This window comes from Mobula birostris, chromosome 9, assembly GCF_030028105.1.
Source record: "Mobula birostris isolate sMobBir1 chromosome 9, sMobBir1.hap1, whole genome shotgun sequence".
Classification (NCBI taxonomy): domain Eukaryota; kingdom Metazoa; phylum Chordata; class Chondrichthyes; order Myliobatiformes; family Myliobatidae; genus Mobula; species Mobula birostris.
Window position 1 is genome coordinate 20,770,626 of NC_092378.1, and position 17,792 is coordinate 20,788,417.

Below are 17,792 nucleotides of genomic sequence, written 5' to 3' on the forward strand. Positions count from 1 at the left end.
CATACAGCACCTGTGCTGATGGAGATTGTGGAGATGTTGTCACCAATCCAAACTGACTGGGGTCTGGGAGTGACGAAATAGAGGATCCAATTGTACAAGGATATTATTGATTAGTTTTGAGGGAATGATGGTATTGAATGCTGAGCTGCAGTCAATCAAAAGCATCCTGATGTTTGCATGTTTTATGTCTAGATGTTCCAGGGTTGAGTGAAAAGCCAATGAAATGGCATCTGCTGTGGACCGTTAGTGCCAGCAGGCAACTTGGATTGGATCCAAGTCACTTCTTGGGCGGGAGTTGATATGTTTCATCACCAGCTTCTCAAAACACTTCATCATAGTGGATGTAAGTACTTCTGGATGATAGTTATTGCTCTTCTTGGGCACAAGTATAATTGAAGCCTGCTTGAAGCAGGTGGGTACATCAAACTGATGAACTGAGAGGTTAAAGATATTGGTGAACACTCCAGCCAGTTTATCAGCCCAGGTCTTTAGTACTCACCCAGGTACCCCACCTAAGCCGAACACCGGATGCATTCTATGGGCTGATCCTCCTGAAGGATGCTCTCTTGTTGGCCTCAGAGTCTGAATGCACTGCAATTTGCCCATCACCACAACAGGGCTACAGCAGAAGCAATCTCAATGGCTCTCCACGAAGCCTTGGATCACAAGGACAATACAAATACCCATGTCAGGATGCTGTTTATTGACTATAGCTCAGCATTTAACACCATAATTCCAACAGTCCCAATTGGAAAGCTACAAAACCTAGGCCTGTGTACCTCCCTGTGGATTCTCAGCTTCCTAACTAGAAGACCACAATCTGTACAGACTGAAAGTAACATCTCCACCTCACTGACAATTAACACTGCTGCACCTCAGGGCTGTGTGCTTAGCCCAGTGCTCTTCTCTCTCTACACCCGTGAGTGTGGCTAGGCATAGCACAAGCAGTATTGATAAATTTTCTGATGATACAACCATTGGCAGAATTTCAGCTGGTGTTGAAAGGGCATACGGGAGCGAGATATACCAATTAGTTGAGTGGTGTCACCGCAACAACCTTGCACTCAATGTCAGCAAGACCTAAGAGATGATTGGGGACTTCAGGAAGGGCAAGATGAGGGAACACAAATCAATCCTCATGGAAGGATCAGAGGTGGAGAGAGTGAGCAGTTTCAAGTTGCTGGGCGTCAATATCTCTGAACACCCAACCTGGATGCAACATATTGGCGCAGCAATAAAGGCAAGACGGTGGATATATTTCATTGGGAGTTTGGAGGAGATTTGATTTGCCAACTAAAACACTCAAACTTCTACAAATGTACAACGGAGAGCATTCTGACTCGTTGCATCACCATCTGTTTATTGGTGTTGGGAGGGGGAAGGAACTATTGCACAAGATTGAAGTAAGTTGCAGAAACTTGTAAAATGAGTCAGTTCCATCATGGGTACTAGCCCCTATAGTACCCAGGACAACTTGAAGGAGCGGTGGCTGAGGAAGGTGGCGTCCATCGTTAAGGATCCCTACCACCCAGGACATGCCCTCTTCACAATATCATAGCCACTCCTCTGCCTCCCATGACCACCTCTTTGTTGTCCCTTCCTCTTTAGCATCTGCCTTGTGCAGGTAGGAGAAGCACAACCCTCTTCTCATCTTACCATTGGGAAGGAGGAAGACGACGGCCAGATTTTGCAAAATGTGGTCTAGGAATAGAATGTCAGGCATTCCTAACCATAGTATAGCTGTGGTTGAGTGTATTGGGATTCCCAAGTGCTGCAAGTGATATGATGATGGTAATTGGATAGAGATTTCTTCAAACAAGCCTGATTGAAGTCCCTGACTATGATTTGAAATGTGTTCAGGCAGGCTGTTTCTTGTTCGGTAATGGCAACATTCAATACCTCAACTGCCTGATTAATGTCGGCTTTTGGTGACATGTATACTGCAGCCACGATCACTGAGAACACACTTGGTAAGTTAATTAGTTGATAGTTAATTGTCAGATGTTGCAAGTCAGGGGAGCAAGATTATGACAAAACTGCCACATCCAACCACAATGACTATCATGAAACACAGACCTCCACCTCCGGTCTTTTCCCAATCTGCAGTTTGGTCCATCCTGTGTATAGAGAAGCCATCAGATCATACCAACCCCTCCAGTGTGTTTAGAGTGATCCATGTCTCCATAAAACACAGAACACAGCAATTCCTCATTTTCCTCTGATACAGCAATCTTTCGCTTAGGTCCTCAGTCTTGTTCTCCAGCAACTGTACATTTGCTAACAAGATGCTAGGTACAGGGAGTTCCATTCCATCTCAGAGACCCCCTTCTTCCTCTCTTCTGGCTATGGCAATGTACCTTCACTTGCTTAAAGATGCTGTACCCATATGCTTGAGAGGCAAGTCTGCTGAGTCCTTCAGAAGATAGTCAGGTCGCTAGTTCATTAAGACTGTTCAAAAATATGTTGTTTAAAGGGAAATTACGGGCTGCAGATTGCAGCGAGATTAATTCAGAAGAGTATATTTAGAAGTTTTGTACGCAGCCCACAACACACCACTGCAGTTCACAGGCACAATTTTGCTCCAGCTTACAGGTGGCAGTATTTGGAATGAGATCACATTCGAGTCTGGCGGAAGGTGGGGAGTAACCCAGTGGAGTACAAATATTGTCCAGATGCATAGATGAAGGTATCAAAAGTCAAGGAACTGGCATAAGGCAGTCAGGCAATACTAGAGAAGAAAGACTGTAGCTTTGGAATTGATGTATTTGTATTGTTTGAAAACGTATCCTGTGGTCAAATATGGCACCACTGTGAAGAGCTGGCTTCAGCCTCAGACCATTATCAGAGAGGATAGAATTAGTAAGTAATCCAGGGAATTTGTCATGATGGCTGAAGACGATGGCCTTATTCTTCCTATTCTTCATCTAGAAGCAGGTTTTGCTCATCCGGTACTGGATTATAGATAGGTAGTCCAACAGCATGGCAGCGCAGGGATCAGAAGAGGTGCTGCTAAGTATGAATTGGTTGGTAACAGCATCCAGGTGTAATACAGCAGTTCTTGTAAGATTATAGAAACATAGAAAATAGGTGCAGGAGTAGGCCATTCGGCCCTTCGAGCCTGCACCGCCATTTATTATGATCATGGCTGATCATCCAACTCAGAACCCTGCCCCAGCCTTCCCTCCATACCCCCTGATCCCCGTAGCCACAAGGGCTATATCTAACTCCCTCTTAAATATAGCCAATGAACTGGCCTCAACTGTTTCCTGTGGCAGAGAATTCCACAGATTCACCACTCTCTGTGCGAAGAAGTTTTTCCTAATCTCAGTCCTAAAAGGCTTCCCCTTTATCCTCAAACTGTGACCCCTCGTTCTGGACTTCCCCAACATCGGGAACAATCTTCCTGCATCTAGCCTGTCCAATCTCTTTAGGATTTTATACATTTCAATCAGATCCCCCCTCAATCTTCTAAATTCCAACGAGTACAAGCCCAGTTCATCCAGTCTTTCTTCATATGAAAGTCCTGTCATCCCAGGAATCAATCTGGTGAACCTTCTTTGTACTCCCTCTATGGCAAGGATGTCTTTCCTCAGATTAGGGGACCAAAACTGCATACAATACTCCAGGTGTGGTCTCACCAAGGCCTTGTACAACTGCAGTAGTACCTCCCTGCTCCTGTACTCGAATCCTCTCGCTATAAATGCCAGCATACCATTCGCCCTTTTCACTGCCTGCTGTACCTGCATGCCCACTTTCAATGACTGGTGTATAATGACACCCAGGTCTCATTGCACCTCCCCTTTTCCTAATCGGCCACCATTCAGATAGTCATCTGTTTTCCTATTTTTGCCACCAAAGTGGATAACTTCACATTTATCCACATTAAATTGCATCTGCCATGAATTTGCCCAGTCACCCAACCTATCCAAGTCACTCTGCATCCTCTTAGCATCCTCCTCACAGCTAACACTGCCACCCAGCTTCGTGTCATCCACAAACTTGGAGATGCTGCATTTAATTCCCTCATCCAAGTCATTAATATATATTGTAAACAACTGGGGTCCCAGCACTGAGCCTTGCGGTACCCCACTAGTCACTGCCTGCCATTCTGAAAAGGTCCCGTTTATTCCCACTCTTTGCTTCCTGTCTGCTAACCAATTCTCTAGCCACATCAATACCTTACCCCCAATACCGTGTGCTTTAAGTTTGCACACTAATCTCCTGTGTGGGACCTTGCCAAAAGCCTTTTGAAAATCCAAATATACCACATCCACTATTTCTCCCCTATCCACTCTACTAGTTACATCCTCAAAAAATTCTATGAGATTCGTCAGACATGATTTTCCTTTCACAAATCCATGCTGACTTTGTCCGATGATTTCACCGCTTTCCAAACGTGCTGTTATCACATCTTTGATAACTGACTCCAGCAGTTTCCCCACCACCGATGTTAGGCTACTCTTAGATATAGATGGCAAATAAACCAAAGGCACAATTGATTATGTGGCAGTGTTTAGACAGTAAAATATTAAAATATGTATATTTTCAGGATAACAAAACCTTAGCTTACAATCCAAGTTTATAATCAAAATACAAACTTTTCACCTTTAGTGTAGTACTAGTTAGCTTCAAAATACTGCAGAACAGATTTATTTGAAATTTTGCTAGTTACAGTTAAGTGATGTGATGAAGTGGTGATGGATGTTATCCATGTCTACTGTGGCACTCCAGCAGGGAGCTTCACTTGCTGCAAACGCACACTTGGAACTTCGGCCTGGCGATCAGTGCTTCATGTAGGACGCCTGTCTTTTAATGACCTGCTGACCTCTGCTTCCAACTTTGCCATGGGTTTTGACAAACTGCAGTTGTACCATTTTTAATAGATTTAAGTTTCAAATGTAGCTTTGCTATTGGGGCTGCTCGGTTGTCAAAAATATTTGACTTAAAAAAAAAATCATACCAGTGTGCCTGCCTCTCCCCACTCCTAATCATAAAAACAAAATGATGATCTACTGCAATGGATGTCAACAACATTTCCTTGATTCAGAAATCCAGCTGCATTTAGAGGCTGGCTTATTCCATTGGCAACAGTTTATCTAAAGGATTGATTGAGTTGCTTTGGCACCAGTCATTTCAACCTACCTTGACATAAAAGGGCCAATTTAAAAAGTACAGTTTAATTTGAGTATTCCACCCAATCTACCAAGTGGGTAAACGTGCCCTCTACAGCAGTGCAATGGAAATGCTGTGCAAGGAAAATTTCTGTACAGCCATCATTGTTTATAAGGCAAGGAGAAAATTAATACAGAACCTAAAGTATTGTCATGATTTACATTTGCTGATGCCATCACTGTTGGTGCCAAATCAGCATACAGGACTGACAACCTGGCCGAGTGGTGCCACAAACAACCTCTCACTCACTGTCAGCAGACCAAGGAGCTAATTATTGACTTCAGGAGGAGGAAACCAGAGGCCCATGACCCAGTCCTCATCAGGGAATCAGAGACAGAGAGGGTCAGCACCTTTAAATTCCAGACATCCCACCCTGCAAAAACTCATTTCAGGGAGATAGCACCACCATTTCAGGGAGGTAGCATCCCCCTCCCAGTCGACCTCCAAGGGCACATGTATACGGGACATTTGATTATGAAAGAACACAACAATTTATTTGACACATTGAAACTATTATATATATATATATATTCCTTGTTGAGTATTTTGTTGGCAATTTCAATGCTAATGCAAATAGCTTTCCTATTTCTTTTCGCAAACAACAGGAATTCTGCAGATGCTGGAAATTCAAGCAACACACATCAAAGTTGCTGGTGAACGCAGCAGGCCAGGCAGCATCTGTAGGAAGAGGTGCAGTCGACGTTTCAGGCCGAGACCCTTCGTCAGGACTAACTGAAGGAAGAGTGAGTAAGGGATTTGAAAGTTGGAGGGGGAGGGGGAGATCCAAAATGATAGGAGAAGACAGGAGGGGGAGGGATGGAGCCAAGAGCTGAACAGGTGATAGGCAAAAGGAGATACGAGAGGATCATGGCTCGTATCCCCTTTTGCCTATCACCTGTTCAGCTCTTGGCTCTATCCCTCCCCCTCCTGTCTTCTCCTATCATTTTGGATCTCCCCCTCCCCCTCCAACTTTCAAATCCCTTACTCACTCTTCCTTCAGTTAGTCCTGACGAAGGGTCTCGGCCTGAAACGTCGACTGCACCTCTTCCTACAGATGCTGCCTGGCCTGCTGCGTTCACCAGCAACTTTGATGTGTGTTCCTATTTCTTTTGCAAACTTTCCTTGTACTGTGATGTGGCTCTGCTGAAAAGAACTGAAATACTTGAGCAGCCTTCCCTGCGATTAGCCTCCCTAATATGTTGTGGTCCCTAAAAGAAATAAAAGCATAAGGTGTATCCTTATTATATTGCCTTATGTAATACTTTGTTTAGTGATTTTGTCTAATCTGTAATCTGGGTATATGTAGAAAATGTGACATTAAACTATGTACTTGTATATTATCATGGAGTTGTTTTTTAAATTCTATTACAACTTTAAGCAGGTCTACAGGGAGTTTGGCCTCATCACATAGGACATCAATAGAGTAGCTCCTTAGCAGCTAGCCAGCTAGTTTAAGTAATATTAGCTATGCTAATGAACAAATGACACCTGTTAAACTCACCTCAACATGTCTTTAACAGTCATTTAACCCACCATGGGCAATAGAAAAGTCACTGTTGCAAACAGTGCAGCGAGCAACACTGTCATTATTTTTGACCCCTATTAGGCAGGGGTACACTTTAGTATAGTCTGGGGTGAAGTACGTTTTATATTTTCTGTTTTTGGAACACTTTACCATGGCACTGCAGGACACTAAACTGAACTGATGGAGAGAGAGAGGTTGACTGTAAAGCCCGCCCACAGAGAAAACTGATAGGTCTACTTAGCACAAAGAGAGCCCAATCAGGATGCTCGCTCTTGCTCCCGCTGTCGATCTCCCTTTCCCTCTCATTTCCGGGATATTGTATATAATTTGCGGGCATCAGGGAGCTGCCATTAATATGCGGGAGACTCCCGGAACTTCTGGGAAAGGTGGGATGTCTGAAATTCCTCAGTGTTATCATTTGAGGATCTGTCCTGGGCCCAGCACCTCAATGGAATTAAGAAAGCATGGCAGCACCTCCACTTCCTTTGAAGTTTATGAAGATTCAGCAAGACATCTAAAACTTTGACAAACATCTATAGATGTGTGGAGGAAAGTATATTGACTGGTGTTTCCGTAGAAGGCCATGATGCAACCAATGCCCCTGAATGGAAAATCCTATAAAAAAGTAATGGATACAGCCCAGTCCATCACGGGTAAAGCCCTCCCCACCATTCAGCACATCTACATGGAGTGCTGTTGCAGAAAAAGCAGCATCCATCAGCAGGGACTCCTCCAAAGAGGCCATGCTCTCTCCTTGCTGCTGCCATCAGGAAGGTGCTACGGGAGCCTCAGGACCCACATCTCTAGGCTCAGGAACAGTAATTACCCTTCAACCATCAGGCTCTTGAATCAAAGGGGATAACTTCACTCATCTCATCACTGAAATGTTCCCCCAACCCATGGACCCTTGATCTCATGTTCTTGATATTTATTGCTTTTTTTTTTATATTTGCACAACTTGTCTTTTCCAGATTGGTTGTTTGTCTTCCATGTGGTACAGACACAGTCTACAACCCTGAGATTTGTCGATAATAGTGACAAGCTTATGAAGAGATAACAGGATGATTAAAATATTAGGCTTGTGTCAATGAGTTCACTGCCTCATGTCTGTTTTATAGCATACAATTGAGAAGTACATCTCATTGAATGGGGGGAAAAAAAAACTACTGGCAGCTTCACAATATTTCTGAGGCAGTCTGGATGAAAATATTTAGCCTCACCTTCAATGACTGTGCTCACAATTCTATTAAGCCTTCAACTGTGGAAACAGGTCCTAAATAAAATGTAGTGATATGCCTAGCTTCAGAAATATTGCAGAGTTTATCATTTGGATCCAAAGAGTAGAAACTTTACGACAAGTTTTAACAAAGACTCTGATCAGCTTTCAACCAGAAAGTGGACGGCATAACATAAATTAGATTGAATACTTAAGGGAAAAATTATTCCTTCGAAAGAGGATTAAATTACTTGGGATTCAATTGCTTAGTATATTGCCAACCACTTGTGACAATGAATAATTTCATCAGATTTTGCTGTATAAATTAACAAAGCTATTTTAAAATTAGTTCTGAAAGCACATTAATCAGGAGAGGAAAATTGAGAACTTAATTCATCCAGAATAATTCAAAAAGTCTCAGGCTGAAATGTTCCACCAAAAAAAAAAAAAAAAAGCAAGCTTTTCTAACTATCATGAAAATTTGATGTTTTAAAACAGGGAAGCCCATATCTATATTGCCAAAGATAAACCAGTTACTTTAAAAAAATACAGGAAAATCATATTGCAAAATGGAAATACAGATGAGTCATTGGATTTTACAATTAAATCTGCAAACAGAACAACATGGATACTCGTGTTTCTTGATCAATGCCTTTGGTATGTGAGTACGAGACTTACAATCTGTCATGGTGAAAATATGCAACTCCCTTATTTTAAAAAATCCACTTTGAAACCTAATTAAATTTCATTCTGTCGGAGAACATAGCTATCCTATTTAAAAAGGGATCAGGAGGAAGTGAATGAAGATTGAAGGAACAGTTATTTGGTTTATAGTTAGCTAATTGCATACTATGATGAGACAGAAGGTCAATGTTATTATAGCTGATATATCAATCTTGATTCTTTGTGTAGATTAACTTTAAGCAGAGAAGTCTTCAAAATAGTTTCTTTTCTTGAAAAAGAGAGAATAATTTCTTCATAAACCTACAAGATAGTCTGCAGACCAAGCATCTTTCAGTTTATAGCTGCTGAGAAGCAGAAGTGGAAAGGAGGATTTATCTACAAATGAGATGAAGCAAAATATTTAATATATTAAAAGCACTGGATCTGTCAAACACAGGAAAGGAGACGGGTGCTTTACTTATTCGTTAAACATACATTACCTCCAAAAATGGAGTTCAAATCCTTCACACTTATCCTTGCACTTCAGGCATGGGGCCCCTGCTCCTTGTTCATGTCCCAGGGTCATCTATAGAAGATAGAAAGGTTAAACGATCAGGAGGAATTTGTTTTGGACCATATCAGTAGGCAGAAATGCGAGGTCTCCGTTTGTCAGAGCTGACGAAGTCCTAGCTGTCAAGATATGCGAGCCTGTGCAGAGCGGGCTGTTGCCCATGTCGCACGCTCCCCCTGTCCACGCTTCTGATGAACTCAAAGGAACGGCAGAGACCAATATAGCTTAGAACCAGCAGCATCACAGGAGTTGCCAGTCAGCATTGAACTTAATGTAGGACTGCCTTAGGGACTCCAGCTCTGGATTCCACCCCGCCCCCCACCCCAGGTTTACTCCCAAAGCCTTCCCCATGGGTGAGTATAGCTGCAAGGCAGTGGAGGCTTGAGATCAGAACTTTCCTTCTTCTAGATGAGTTGCCAACCACGGACAACGAACGCCATCTGCCTGAAGTGACTGGTTTCAAGGTGCCAGTAACCCACCTTTGCCCCTTCTCACGCCAGTAGAAACTGTTCCGCCCGGCTTAGTAGCTGAGCCACACGTGCTAGGAACTGGAGTTGGCTGTCAGCTGCGCACACTATTGGGAGCATATCCCCTTTACCATCCCTGGCTATAACAAACTCATGTAACAAACACTGTTTATTCATAGAACCATTACTGCGACTTTCATTGGGAAAGCTGCTACCTATAGAAAACTAAAAAGTTTCTAGTATTTCACCTAAAAGGGAACATGACCAAGGCAGCCCACCCACAACTGTGTCTAACACAAGAAATGTTGCCCTTGCTTTTGATGGAAATTTTAGCAGACTGTATGATAGGTAAAGGTACATTGCATGATTCTAAACAATTGGAAAAAGCCACAACGACTGAAAGGTGGTGAAGGAGTGCTACATAAAACCCAGTTTGATTAGGTTCTATAGAGGGAAAAAAAGGTGGAAATGGTTATCCCAGGATCATACATGATACAGTAAATAGAGGAACACTCATAACACGTTGGAGGAACTCAGGTCGGGCAGCATCCGTGGAGACGATCAGTCAACGTTTCGGGCTGGAACCCTTTGTCAGGACTGAAGAGGGAAGGGGCAGAGGCCCTATAAAGTAGGTGGGGGGAGGCTGGGAAGAAGGCTGGTAGGTTCCAGGTGAAAAACCAGTAAGGGGAAAGATAAAGGGGTGGGGGAAGGGAGGCAGGGAGGTGATAGGCAGGAAAGGTGGAGAAGGAATAGAGGAAAACACAATGGGTAGTAGAAGGAGGCGGAACCATGAGGGAGGTGATAGGCAGCTGGGGGAGGGGGCAGAGTGAAACTGGGATAGGAATTACCGGAAGTTGGAGAATTCAATGTTCATACCAAGGGGCTGGAGACTACCTAGACGGTATATGAGGTGTTGCTCCTCCAACCTGAGTTTAGCCTCATCATGGCAGTAGTGGAGGCCATGTATGGGCATATCCGAATGGGAATGTGAAGCAGGGTTGAAGTGGGTGGCAACCGGGAGTTCCTGTCTGTTGTAGCAGATGGAGCGGAGGTGCTCGACAAAGCGGTCCCCCAATCTGTGTCAGGTTTCACCGATGTAGAGGAGGCCGCACCGGATGCAATAGATGACCCCAACAGACTCACAAGTGAAGTGTTGCCTCACCTGGAAGGACTGTTTGGGGCCCTGAATGGTCCATTTGAGATGTCCTGGAACGGAAAGCCTCATCCTAGGAGCAGATGCGGCGGAGACGGAGGAACTGGGAATAGGGAATGACATTTTTGCATGTAGCAGGGTGGGAAGAGGTATAGTCGAGGTAGTTATGAGAGTCAATGGGCTTGTAGAAGATGTCAGTGGACAGTCTGTCTCCAGAGATGGAGACCGAGAGATCAAGGGGCGAGAAGTGTCCGAGATAGACCAAGTGAATTTGAGGGCTGGGTGGAAGTTTGAAGTAAAGTCGATGAAATGTCCTCTTTAAGGATCGTGGTTTCCCTTCTACCATCATCAATGACGCCCTCACCCGCATCTCCTCCATTTCCCGCACTTCGACCCTCATCCCATCCTCCTGCCACCACAACAGGGACAGAGTTCCCCTTGTCCTCACCTACCACCTCACCAGCCTCCGGATCCAGCACATTATCCTCCGCAACTTCAACAGGACCCCACCACTAAGCATATCTTTCCCTCTCCACTTTCCACAGGGTTCGTTCCCTCTGCGACTCCCTGGTCCACATGTCCCTCCACACGGATCTCCCACCTGGCACTTATCCCTGTAAGTGCTGCAGAATTACCACACAGTAGCTTTACGATAGTCTTATTCCCCAGATAAGCTCTAGTTTTACACAATTAAAAGTACATCTGTGACTAGCAGTTCAATGCATCTGATTATGCAGACTTCCCAACCCCCCCACCCAGCCTTAGTGCCCTAAAAGTAATTTATTTGACAAACATTGTATATAGAACAATCCATCAAACTAGTACAAAAGACTGCAGTGCAGTAGAAATTTGCCCTTTTAGGGTCATTTTAAATTGGAGCCAACTTAATCCAAGCTTTTTTCTTCTGAATGCATCTTCTCCTCCACCCCCCCAAAACAAAATTCAGTACACTATACTAAAATTCTCATTTGCAATCAGATTACTACTCTTGAATAATAGTTGAGAATTCAGTCACTGATGTTATCAGATTGAAGAAAATTTGACACAGACCAAATTGTTGTTCATTCCACAAAAACATTTACTTTATCCAAACAACTGATGCTAGGGTTTGGAAAGCTAACTCACCATTAAAAGGACACCTGGGTGCAGGTCAATATACTATAGAATGCCTTTCAAGATATCCATATCCACCAACTGCGGAAAGCAGACAACCCCAGAGTGAATAGCTCAAAAGCATTCTTGGAGTCAGATTTCAGACAATATTACAATGTCTACTACACATTTTAAATTGACCATAGATCAAATGCATAATGACAGCATATTTTCCCCAACTGCAACTAGTTTAGAGAGTCTGGCTCAAATTATATCTACCAGTGCAGTGGAGAGCTGTCAATGTCTGTTTATACTGGCATGCACATGGTTTACAAATTATGCTCTAATCCTCCAAATTGAGGCCCAAATGCATTAAAAAGGAATTAAATATAGAACTAAACATTTTTCTAAACTGAAGTTTTGGAAAGATGTTCTTGAATTTAAATAGCCTACCTCATGGGATACTTTTTGAAGTGCTTCATCATTATGAAGCACAGCTGCGGTCCTAAAATATAGAATGTAACTTCTGAAGACCCAGAAAAGTTCAAGTATAGAAATTCATTTCAAAGCTAAATGCAGTCACCATCTTGGGCTACTCTGGCTGCATCACATCAACATACAATTTCAACCAACCATGAAAGACAAGAGCACCAGCCACAAGAAAAATCCATGACAAGATCCCTTCTCCAAATCAAATACTATCCCACCTTGGAAATCCTTCAGAATTAGGTGTGAACAGCAGCCAAAAATTCAAAACTTTTTGAAAACCCAGAACAATGCAAGCATACAATTTCAAAGACAAAAATTAATAAAAATAAAATTGCCAGAACCACTCAGCAAATCAAGCTACCTCAGTAGGCAGTGATTCAGGCTAATGACATCACAAAAACCCTTCAAAGACATGCTGTGCTCATAATCATTCTTAAATGGTGGGAACAACAGGAATTCTGCAGATGCTGGAAATTCAAGCAACACACATCAAAGTTGCTGGTGAACGCAGCAGGCCAGGCAGCATCTCTATGGAGAGGTACAGTCGACGTTTCGGGCCGAGACCCTTCGTCAGGACTAACTGAAGGAAGAGTTAGTAAGAGATTTGAAAGGGGGAGGGGGAGATCCAAAATGATAGGAGAAGACAGGAGGGGGAGGGATGGAGCCAAGAGCTGGACAGGTGATTGGCAAAGGGGATATGAGAGGATCATGGGACAGGAGGTCCGGGAAGAAAGACAAGGATGGGGGAAACCAGAAGATGGGCAAGGGGTATAGTCGGAGGGACAGAGGGAGAAAAAGGAGAGTGAGAGAAAGAATGTGTGTATGAAAATAAATAACAGATGGGGTACGAGAGGGAGGTGGGGCATGGTGGGATTTGCATTCCTTTTCCAAAATAAAGGAATAATTTTTCATGATTCAAGTACCAATGACTCATTTCAAAATACCCAAGGAGCAATAAGCTACCTTTTTGAAATGCGACACCCTTTGCCAAAGTTACTCCCATAGTGTTGATGGGTAGAGGGCTATAGCATTTGGACCTGAGAATGAAGAAGTGATAATATTTCCAAGTTGGATAGTGTGCAACCTGGAAAAGAACTTGCAGGTGATGGCATTTTCAGTCACCTTCCGCCTCTCATTTTGTTGCAGAGGTCATGGGTTTTAGAGATGCTGTTGGAATAGCTTAGGCAGTGCATTTCACCAGCAATACACATTGTAGCCTCGGTGCAGCAGCAATGGAGGGGAATGACTGATTAGAATGGGGGAAAGGATATTGTTCTGTGCGTTACCAAGCTACTTGGGTATCATTGCATTCATCCAGTTACTGGAAAGAATTCCATCACATCACTGAATTATGCTTTCTCGATACAGACCACTTTGTCAAGCACCTCTGCACCATCCGCCACAAGCAGGACTTCCCAGTGGCCAAACATTTTAATCCCACCTCCCATTCCACTGTGTAAGACAACGGTCTCCTCTTGTGCCAGGATGAGGCCACCTTCAGGGTGGAGGAGCAACACCTTGTATTCTGTCTGGGTACTTCCCCCAACACTGCCCCCCCCAACCTTTTATTTCTCACCTGCCTATTTATTCCCACCCCCCACCCTGATCCCTTCCTCCTATCAGATTCTTTCTTCTCCAGCCCTTGATCTTTCCACCCACCTGGATTCACCTATCACTTTCGATAGCCTCATTCCCCTCCCCCCCCCACCTTTATTATTCTGGCATCTTCCCCTCTTCCTTCTCAGTCCTGAAACGTGGACTCCTTATTCATTTCCATACATGCTGCCTGATCTGCTGAGTTCCTCCAGCACTGTGTGTGTTATTTTGGTTCTCAGTTTCAATATCTGCGAAAGGATACCCAAACTCTACCCAGTTCTTATGGCCACTGTATTAAAATTGCTGGTCTACTTGATTTGTGGTCAATGCTGGCTCCTTGACATCAATGGAGAGGTCTTGATGATAGCAATGCTATTAAATATCCAAGATTACTAGACTTGGAAAGTACAGTTGCAAGATCAGACTACTGATCATACAACAAAATGTGCATCACTCATATCACTATTTAAATAATTGAATTTGCATACCTTTTTATGACGGGAGTGCAAATGGCTCAGTTTTAAATACCCTTGAAGTGATGGGTCACCTTTGTGAAGGTACTCCCACAAGGTAGTATTCTAGGATTTGGAGGACTGCTTTAACAGGAGCTTGAGCAGAGTTGCTATGAATCTCCAACGTTGTGCACAATTTTCTACATTCAGCTGTCTATTGCAGGAATACCTCTCCTTTTTAATTTAGCTCACTGAAGTTCTTTCACATCAGCAGTATTTGCCTGTGAATTCATCTCCATTGCGGGAACTTAGTGCATGTTGGCAGAGGCTTCAGCCTGCACCATCACAAGTCTCATACTTTGGTCAAAACATTGAATATGCTCGTGTTTACTTGATTGCAAATACAATTGTAAAACCTGAAGAACAGCAACAGCTCTGTTCTGACCAGTTTCTCTTAATCCAATTAAAGCAATCCAAATGGCCATTCAATTCATTGCGCTTTTTTTATATATAAAAAAAGAACCCTGTGGTGCACCAAGTGTGCTGGATTTTTCAATACAACAGTGACCACACAAAGATTATTAATGGGATCACTACGAGCTCACAAAAGGCACAAGAATGTGTGTCTTCCCCCCAACTTAAAATATGCAAAAGCATTCCAAAATATTGATGTTTTCCAATTTACAAAAAAAAGTTCAAAACTCAGGCCAAGTATAAGATTTCTAACTCTAAAATACAATTTCACAAACTCTTTGAAGCTGTTATTGAGTCCTTGTTATAGAACAAAAAAAGTGTCTTAACTTGTTAAAATGTTATACAAATCTACAGATAAACCGCAGCATCTAATAAAGTTAAAAATGCAGACTTTGAAGACAGTCAGTAAACTCCTATACCCAACATCAGATTGTAATGAACATTAAAGATTATTTTCCTTAAAGAGGGCCTTATTAAGGAAGGGAAAGAGGACTGAAACTAGAGGGGCATAAAGTTTAGCATGTCACAAATCAAACAGATAACGATGTCCTCACTTGTGAAAGGGCGTAGTCTTCTCCTAATGCACAGTATGTTTGTAATGTACCCTAATTTAGAAATGAAAGTAACATCTATAACAGCTTCCTCTCTGAAGCATTGGGAGGCTTTCTTCTGCATTAAACTCTTCCCAGGAAATAAGCATTGAAGATGTTTATAAATTATACACTGCAAGTAAAAAAACTTTTCATTTAGCAGTTTTACTTAATTTTCAAATGACATCAAAAGTCAAGCTGATAGAATAATGCATCAACATAATGATAAATCTACAGAAATATAATTAATTGATCTATTACACTCAAATAGGGATTAAGCATTCATTATTAATTCATACACCCACTGATTGAAGTTGAGATACAGTAGTCTGAAACTGACATTAAGATTTTAATTTTAAAAAATCACCAAGCTTGTTTTTACGTAGCAAACTTCTTGTATTCAGAATACGAATTGTGGAACGAGCTTCCAGCAGAAGTGGTTGAGGCAGGTTCAATGTTGTCATTTAAAGTTAGATTGGATAGCTATACGGACAGGAAAGGAATGGAGGGTTATGGGCTGAGTGCAGGTCAGTGGGACTAGGTGAGAGTAAGAGTTCGGCACGCACTAGAAGGGCCGAGATGGCCTGTTTCCGTGTTGTAATTGTTATTGGGTTATTCTATAACCATATCTCAGTGAATTTATTTGCAAATACATGTGAGCACTGTTGCAATGTTACATTCAGCAATGCAATATTTTATCAGCAGGTCTACATTTTTGATGCTGGTGGAAAAATACTTGATTATTCAACTGCTGTTCAGGGCATCTTACACTTCTCCCAAATATCACAACTATGGATTAGTGTTTGAACAACTTTTTTTAAAAAATTGAGATATAGTACAGAATGGGCCCTTCTGGCCCTTTGAGCCGTGCCACCCAGTAATCCCCTGATTTTAATCCTAGCCTAAACACTGGACTATTTACAATAACCAATACATCTTACCACTAACCAGTACATCTTAGGATGGTGGGAGGAAACCAGAGCACCTGGAGGAAATTCACAGACATCGGAAGAACGTACAGACTTACAGGCAGCAGTGGAAAAGGAATCCAGATCACCTATGCTGCAAAGCATTGTGCTAACCAGTACACTACCATACTGCTCAATTGGATGTACTAAGTCAGTAAATTAAATTCCAATCAGGCACTTTATCAAAAAAAAGCTTACAGGCTAATATAACACCAAGGTTGTTAATCACTACCTGAAGAGCCTGACTTCAGCTGAGACATTAACTTTGTCTGACCAAGGTAGATGAAATTCCACTTTCCAAGTTTCCTCATGTCCTTACTAACAATTAACCCTCAACTAGCATTCAAAAGCACATTATATTTGAGACAATTTGGACTGCACAGATTGGCTATCATATTTCCTGCAGTCCAACAGGGACTACAATTCACTATTAGCCAATTAGTTGCAGAGTCCTTTTAAAAGGAGCCCGAAGCAGTGAATGAAGTTCTTTCTTTGCGCCCATCCATGCCGCATTTGTCAGCGTTGAACCTTTATGCTAGATGGCACGACCCAACCCTAGACCTAGCACTGAACTCGACCTTCAAATGCCTGTGACTCACAGTCAATATTAAGACACTACCCGAGTGACCAATTCATTGAATAAATGACGTCATTTTAAACCAGCAGAAATAGGTCCAGAACCATCTGAGGCCAACTACAACAAAGCTGGTGTCGCATTTCAGTCCTTTACCCTTTTACAGTAGATTTGTGTTAAGTTTTTAACCTCTCGCGGAAATCGCTGTTCAAGGCTGCTAAATTCCTGCAGGATTTCTCTATCACTCCACGCAGCAATTCTTTGCTAGCTTCTGCTAAATACCATCTCTCATCAGCATTTAGACTTATATTGTATTAAGTAGGAACAAGAGGAAACGATCAAATGGGTGTCGCCCTTGATAAGATAAGGTACAGATTCGGAGATAAAGCAAAATGCTAATTTTCTCACCTTCTTCACTTTATTCTCTAGATCCATCTCTTCTAAACGAGACTGGCCAGTAAACCGCAGGTATTAATGTTAAAAAAAACCTCTGGAAAACGCGCTCGTGACAGACACAGCAGTTACTTTACTCAGTACACTTCTCCTCTTGCAATGTTTCAAGGCACTTCCGCTCAATCGGCAATTCACAACATCAGCCAATCATAATGCAAGGAGAGGAATACACGGACTAATCACCTCAATAAGGACCAATATGTAGCCAATCATAGACTTCCAAAAACACTAACCAATCAATGATCAATTCAAATTATGACTAGCCAATCCTCTATGTACTGAGAAAGGGAGCGGCTATTCGCTGTCTGGCTCGGCTCGTTGAGAATTACCTTGGTCG

At 42.6% G+C, this 17,792-nt stretch overlaps 1 protein-coding gene across 1 annotated transcript in view; it reads right to left on the reverse strand.

Annotated features, from left to right (window-relative positions):
* Positions 1-17,584, reverse strand: part of tes (testis derived transcript (3 LIM domains)) — a 42,990-nt gene extending 25,406 nt beyond the window's left edge. Inside the window, exons 1-2 of the mRNA XM_072267603.1 lie at positions 17,411-17,584; positions 9,077-9,162 (exon numbers count right to left, since the gene is read on the reverse strand). Coding sequence (XP_072123704.1) covers positions 9,077-9,162; positions 17,411-17,437 — 113 coding nt within the window. The 5' untranslated portion in view covers positions 17,438-17,584. The remainder of the gene's footprint in view (positions 1-9,076; positions 9,163-17,410) is intronic.
* Positions 17,585-17,792: the final 208 nt, after the last annotated feature.